General features: G+C 38.2%; 1 protein-coding gene across 2 annotated transcripts; it reads right to left on the reverse strand.

The window, feature by feature from the left end:
* Positions 1 to 1,635: 1,635 nt before the first annotated feature.
* LOC113294827 (transcription factor Pur-alpha 1-like) lies at positions 1,636 to 4,222 on the reverse strand. Of its 2 annotated transcripts, none has more exons than XM_026543205.1 (5): positions 3,785 to 4,222; positions 3,630 to 3,677; positions 2,574 to 2,714; positions 2,251 to 2,496; positions 1,636 to 2,160 (listed from the first exon to the last, which is right to left on the reverse strand). In XM_026543205.1, exons 1-5 carry the CDS (start codon positions 4,067 to 4,069, stop codon positions 2,008 to 2,010), a joined length of 873 nt encoding a protein of 290 aa, XP_026398990.1. In that variant the 5' UTR covers positions 4,070 to 4,222; the 3' UTR covers positions 1,636 to 2,007. The 2 variants fall into 2 exon arrangements, with proteins under 2 accessions (XP_026398990.1, XP_026398995.1); XM_026543210.1 differs by having other exon boundaries at positions 2,251 to 2,493; positions 3,785 to 4,221.
* Positions 4,223 to 7,211: the final 2,989 nt, after the last annotated feature.

Genomic DNA, 7,211 nt, shown 5'->3' on the forward strand with positions numbered 1-7,211 from the left:
ATTAAGAAGATGTTTAAGATGGTCTCTAGTTGTTTTATTAACAAAACCTTGGCAATTCCAGGCTAAGATTCTCATGATTTTAGTGTGTTGTAAATTTCTAAGTAACCAATCTGGAATATGAATATGCAAGTAAAAAGGAATATAAGAATAATGCGACAGATTAATGACTGAATTAAAGAAATAAAGATTTGTAAAAGACAATAATACCTCAGTTGCATTATCCTCCAGCTGAAGCTCAGGATTCTGCTTTGTGTTATGGCAATGCATATCATTTTCTCCAGTTTCTGCTCCATTTTCAACCCCCTTATTTGAGTTTGTTGGCATATCATTTGTAACCCCACCATGACCAGGTAAAACGGCTCCTTGAATAGAAGGATTCGAACCATTGTCATGCATTTCTTGGTTTCTTGCTCTTTTAGCTATTCTTTCCTCTTCTGCATCAGGCATTGATTCCTCATCATTTGCAACAATATGGACCTTGTCTTGTCTTTCAATTTTCTAGAGGATTTTTGTAGATGTGTACATGTTCGTACATCAGTGTAAACTAAGATTTAAGAAAAAAAGAGAATTATATAGTCATATGGGTACTCTTTTTGTAGCTCACGAAAAGAGCATTCCGAATATATAAAGTTTGCGAGTTTTGGACAAACGGTTCAAAAGATAAATTATTTTTTAATTATTTTATATTATTTAAAATTGTTGATATCATCATGAATCATTTTGGACTAAACTGTAAATATTTGGACTAAATTGTAAATCAGGAAAGTTACATATATGTATTTTCCATATTTTAAATGACTTTTGGACTAAAATGTACCTAGTTAACTCGGGATGGAATAGTCCATATTTTTTGCCGCGTTTTTGGACTAAACGGTATTTTCCTGGTAAACATTTGCAGCACTCTGGGTATTCTTCTGCCATTTCGTTGGATCACGGCTATGGATCCGGTATGAACGTGGAGAGAGGCCCGTAAACGTACTTAAGCGACAGCTGTGAACTCTATCGAGGCAAATTAACCTACATCACTAACTTGCGCATCAATTTTTTGGGCTAAGCTAGGAAATTTTAAGCACGATCTTTAGGGCAATAGTAAGTGCGATTAGGGGCAAAAATAATACCAACAAGGACGGTTTTGCATGATTGCATTTCTTTCAGGTTTGCCTGCACTTCTAAAATTCTTTGCCTGATTTTAGTTTATTTGACAATGGACCCTGGGAAAATTCCTTCTGGGGACATTACCACTTTTGCCATTTGCTGTTTAGGCTAGTAACTAAAGACTTCTGGTTCGTTAAAAAAAAGGCAGAGATATATGCTAAACTGTACACTATGTATTCAACCTAGTGGCTAAATACTGTGCGTAAGCTTCAATGGTTATCGAAGTTTAACATGCTGCAAACACATTACTCAGTTTCGTCTCTCATATCTTAAGATGGACAAATACTTACACACACCCGAACCCGTTTATAGATATATATACCTTTCAACTCACAGATGTTGAAAGGAGAGACATGGTTGGGAGAAAGGAGGGCACGGGAGGTATGCGTACATACCTACATACATTTGCTACAGAAATCTTGCTCATGCAGGTTTGCATTAAGTGTGCATGGATGTGCAGAAACATGGGTAACAGCTGCCTTCAACATACCACCTTAATACTAATTAATTAGATGTACTCGTCCTTGAACACCACTGACTAGAAACTAACAAACAAAGCAAGGTTAGATTTACAGAGAAACAAATGAGATAGGATACACTGCACACCAGCAGATCCAAAACGAAACATATTTGCCACACTTTCTGACAGGTGTAAGAATAACATTTTTGGGTCTGTTTGATTATTTTGAATTTTTGCTTGACATCTTGATTTTCCAGTGCCCAAATAGAGAAACCAGTTTATTTAAACAAAGACGAATGGAAGATGAAACAGACGGGCACAGCAGAACTTAGCACATACAAATAGGTAAACCAAATGTGTAACCTGTGTTTCACCAGGAAGACTACTCAGATTCATCTCTGTGGAGCTTCAGCTGTTCGGACACTGGCCCCTGTCATGCCCTCAATTCGATCCTTGGTGATCTCAACAAAATGACCAACCATTTCATGAAACTGCTTTAACCCAGACAGGGGAAGAATGATGGAGGAACGATCAGATCCAGCCACCTAAAAGAATAGTATCAGACGATTAGAACTTAAATCATATAAGAAACTGGTATAAGCATATAAAGTTACTGTAGAGATCCTACAACGCACCTCTGATATCCTCAAGAAATGGCCCCTGTTATTGCTTCCTAGATCAAAGAAGAACCTCTTTTGATCAGCTCTGATCACCTTAGAAACCCCCAAGTTACCGGTTTCTTCTTGTGGGGACACTTCAATTGATCTTTCGACATTCACATCTGATGAAGTAGCTGCTTGGGTACTATGCCCGGATATGAATCCAGCACCAACATCATCTGATAGGCCCACTAGACGTTCTGAAGGTTCTGAATTTTGCTGCTAGACAAAAAAAAAACAGCTCATGAGCACAATGTATTGGTCTTTGGAATCGGAACCCATAGAATACATCAAACTACCTGATTGGGTACAGTAAAAAGCCTTGAAGCTTCATTGATTTCTCCTAGTATATTTCTGAAGGCTACCCACCCTTCATCGCAGGAACTTCCAGCGGGAACAATAATTGTACTTCGGTTTCTGCTGACAGAGGCTTCTGATACCTGTCAAATGGATAAAGCTAATAAGCTTATTTGAGGAGCTTAAGAACGCCAACAGATAGGAATTGTAGATGAGAACGTTTATTCATGTATCTAAACAGTTGTGAGAGACCAACACTTTGCATGCAATGATTTTCAGTACTATGACGCAAGTCAACATAAAAGAATCACATTAGTCAGGTTAAGGAGACTTTCCAAATCTTAAGTGTCAAAAAGAATAACATTTCACAATCTTTACTGCATCCATGAATGTATAAAAGAACTTTTTTTGAGGTGACAAAGCTGCAAAAAGGCTGACTGGTTCTGGAGATTCCACATAAAAATAACAGATGAACAACGACGCTTTAGGAGCCAAGCCATATGTTTCGAGAGCATGATCTCAACATGAAATCACATTCCCTGACTTTCACTTCGCAGGAATGTCACCATATACTGATTGCTGGGTGTAACAGTATGAACTAACAAAGGCATTATTATCCACCATCAACCTTATGTGTTAACAAACACCAGCATCTCACTCTTGAGCTACAGATACGTATTTCACCCTACCACACTCTTCAAGACCTACTTTAGGCCCTCCACATATCAGCAGTTAAATAGCTTCTTAATTGTTTCAGATATGATAAACTTCCACTATTATATACCACATACATCTAGGATTACCCCAGTCTAGCCTACACATATACCCTCACTTTCTTAGTTTCTTTAGAGGCGGAACCTAGTTTGTTCACCTCAAACTGATATCCAATTCATATAAATACATCTGTGTATCTCTATCATAAACATAACTCACTCATTATCCCCCAGGGAAACACCTAGGTTCTGCCAATAGATTTCAATAAACATTCATTAATTTTGCATTTCAATAACAAATTACTTGAACTATTTTATGCACCTAGGAATATTAGAATCCATTACCTTCAAAAAGCGACCTCTTTTATTCTCACCAACATCAAAGTAGAAAACCTAGAAAATACCAATTGAGTAAATTAGCTTAATACACATTACAGCAAACAAGCTTATGAACAAACAAAAGAAAGATAAGCCTCTACATAATTAAAAGATAAAATAACCTTGGTATCAAGCTGTAATTCTTTGCCAAGAGGTTCTTGCTGATCATTATCAGAACTAGTAACATAATAATTAAAGAGATCTAAGAACCAAACAATGCCAGAAGCAGGCACAATGATAGTAGATCTAGTAGCTGAAGTTTTTTCTGAGATCTTTAGATATTGACCACGAGGGTTTTCTTTTAGGTCAAAGTAGAACAACTTATGTTCTACTTGTAGGGTTTTACAGAGTAATTCAACATCGTTTCCTCCTCCTCCACCACCACCACCAGAATTTCCCCCCTCCATTCAATTCTCTACTAGATTTTCAAAACCCTAAGAACTCTATACAAGCAATCTTTTTATTTTAAATTTTTTAACTTCTTCTACTCACTGGTTTCAGTTGCTGTTGTTGTTGTTGCGTTGAAGTTAAGGGTTTGGAGCCATTCTATTTGACTGCTTCTCGTCGACATCTTTTTGCCCCTATTTAAGTGGTTTTTCCACTCGCACACTTTTACTTTGACTTATGCGTCTAGATACGCCTCGGTAACTAAAGTGCGGCACGAATTTCACTCATTCATGTTTTTTTTTTTTTTTTTTTTTTTTTTTTTAAAGCATGCATTTTATTGATAGGAGATTAGATTACAATTTATCGTGGGTATGTGGTACCCACTGAATCATGAAATAAAATTTGACTAATAAAAAGCGGGATTGCCTGGTCCCATATTTTGGTTGATAAGTTTCCTAATTGGCTTCCATATGCTGCATGATTGGCCAAACCATATGCAGCTTGGTTTCCTTCCCTGTAGTTGTGTTGTATGGCAACCTGTGGGATCTGTCTGAATCTCTTCTTTATTTCCTCAATCATTCCTGAGATGTGCCAAGGAGGGGGTAGAGGAAGTGATGAAGCGCAAAAGATTTTCTGAGTCAGTTTCAAAGAGAACTTTTGGCCATTGTCTTTCTGTTGCCGTTCTTGAAACCAAAAGAAGAGCCCAAGTTTCTGCGGTTAAAGAAGTCGTAATTCCTAAAGGTTGAGCTAAAGCCATTAAAGTTCGTGCGTCGGAGTCTCTGCAGATGAATCCTGCTCCCGCAAAACCTGGGTGACCTCTGGCTGCTCCATCTGTGTTAATCTTAATCCAGTTTATGTTTGGAATTGACCATTCTACCGATATTGTTGATATTTTTTTGTCTCCTCTTGGATGGTTATGTATTGGTGCATCTCCTGGTAGCACCGGTGGTAAGGAATCTAGTGCCGCAGTGAATTCTTGTTGTAGTTTTTGAGCCCAGATTAAGATTTCGGCTGAAGTTGTTTGTTTTTGTTGGTATATAAGATCATTCTTAACTAACCATAGGGTCCAAAAGAGGAAGCAAAAAGAGGAGATTACAGTTGTTGGTGCAGATTGTTGTAGGATTTGGGAGATGGTTGTCTGAGGTGTTAAGGTGAGAGTGAGGGGGTAATTGGAGTTTGGTGTGTTTGTCAGTTGAGTGATCAGGGTGTTCCAGGATGTAAACGCCGTTGGACAATGAATTAGAAGGTGACTCGCCAATTCTGGATCAGCATTGCATCTGGGGCATATGTCAGAGATGGTCAAGTGAATATGATGTAGGAGAGAGAAGGTTGGTAATCCTTCATTGATTGCTTTCCACAAGAAAAGCCGAATTTTTGGTGGACATGGTAAAGTCCATAGGAATTTGGTGGGTGGAAGGGGGGTATGAGTTGGTTGACCATGGGTTAGACATTTGTATCCCGAAGATGTAGTGTAGTTTCCATATTTTGAATGTGGCCAGATAATTTTATCATGTGTGTTGTTTTGGGGAAGGTGGATTTTTATGATTTTTTGGGTTATAGGATTTGGAAGGGTGCTTAATTTTTCTTGATTCCGGGTATGAGAGATTGGGTCGATGATATCTGCTACCATTCGGAATGGATAGCATTGTGTTGGGTCTAGAGGTGGTGATTGTGGAATCCAAGTGGCTTCTATTGGAGTTGATAAACCATTTCCAATACGATGGAAAATCAGTTGTTGCATGGCAGGGACAATTGATGCCAGTTGTCTCCATTGAGGACTGGAAGAGGAAGGTATGTTATGAATGCCTTGTAGAATAGGTTGTTGATCAAGATATTTTGCACTGAAGAGACTTCCGCAAATGGAGTTAGGTTGTTTATGCAAATTCCAAATTCTTTTCATGAGGAGAGCCCTATTATGATCACTTCTTTTCCTTGTGCCTAACCCTCCTAAGGATAATGGTTTTGTTACTTTATCCCAGCCTATAGGGTGAAGCTTTTTGATTGTTGAGTCATGTCCCCAGAAAAAATTTCTAGTGACACGATCTATTTTTTTGTGAATAGTACTGGGTAGGTTTTGTGTTTGCATAATGTGGTTTGAGGTGGGGGTAAGGGAAGTTTTGATGAGAGTGAGTCTTCCAGATGGAGTTAGGCATTTTTTCATCCAGCCTTTAGCTTTCCGGGCTAGTCTTTGTAGAAGGGATGTGAAGGTTTGATTGGATGCTCTCCCTTGTTTGAATTGGATGCCTAGATAGGTTGGAGGTTTTGATGTTGTTGATATATCGAAAAATTGTTGTAGTTCAGTTAGCTTGATCGGGTCTAGTCTTGGGTGGTGAATTATTACTGACTTGGAGGTATTAATTACTTGTCCTGCAGAAGTACCATAGGATTGGAGAAGGGTCTTAAGGTGATGATTGCTCTGATATGAGGCTTTATAGGTAATTAATAAATCATCCGCATACATTAGATGAGAAATGGATGGTGCTTTTTTCGAAATGTTTAGTCCTTGAACTAACTTTTGGTTTTCGAGGTTTCCTAGATTTGTAGATAGGATTTCAGCACATATGATGAAAATATAGGAAGATAACGGGTCTCCTTGTCTGATACCTCTAGTTGGGTTGATGTATCCATGGGGTGTACCATTTATGTTGAGCGAATATGTAACTGTTGTGACACATAGCATAATGTAAACTATAAAGGATGAAGGAAATCCAAGTTTTGTAAAGGAGGTTTAGATGAAACCCCAATCTAAACTATCATAGGCTTTCTGGATATCTAGTTTGAGAGCCATTTTTGGATCCTTGGTGAGGTCTGAAGTTCTGATGTGGTGGAAGAGTTCTCTGGCAATTGCTATGTTATCGTGGATTGATCTTTGTGGCACAAAAGCGCTTTGGTATGGTCTTATTAAGAAAGGAAGAAGGGGTCTAATTCGGTAGACTAGGATTTTTGAAATGATTTTATACGTGACGTTCCAGAGTGTTATGGGTCTAAGATGTGAAGGTTTTGAAGGATGGCCTACTTTAGGTATTAGTATTATGTTTGTGTGATTCATGATAGGATGCATGTTTAGATTATTAAAGAAACTTTGAACCATTGCTATCAACTGAGTATGAGTTGTTTCCCAAAATACTTTGAAAAACTTACTTGTGTAGCCTTGGATTGCCA

Source organism: Papaver somniferum, chromosome 1 (genome assembly GCF_003573695.1).
Source record: "Papaver somniferum cultivar HN1 chromosome 1, ASM357369v1, whole genome shotgun sequence".
Taxonomy (NCBI): domain Eukaryota; kingdom Viridiplantae; phylum Streptophyta; class Magnoliopsida; order Ranunculales; family Papaveraceae; genus Papaver; species Papaver somniferum.

Excerpts from the sequence above, each read along its gene's own strand:
- LOC113294827 (XM_026543205.1), bottom strand. The coding sequence starts at position 4,069 with ATGGAGGGGGGAAATTCTGGTGGTGGTGGTGGAGGAGGAGGAAACGAT. Across the intron at positions 3,678-3,784 it reads AATTACAGCTTGATACCAAG|GTTTTCTACTTTGATGTTGG; the intron begins GTTATTTTATCT and ends GGTATTTTCTAG. Across the intron at positions 2,715-3,629 it reads AAAGAGGTCGCTTTTTGAAG|GTATCAGAAGCCTCTGTCAG; the intron begins GTAATGGATTCT and ends TCCATTTGACAG.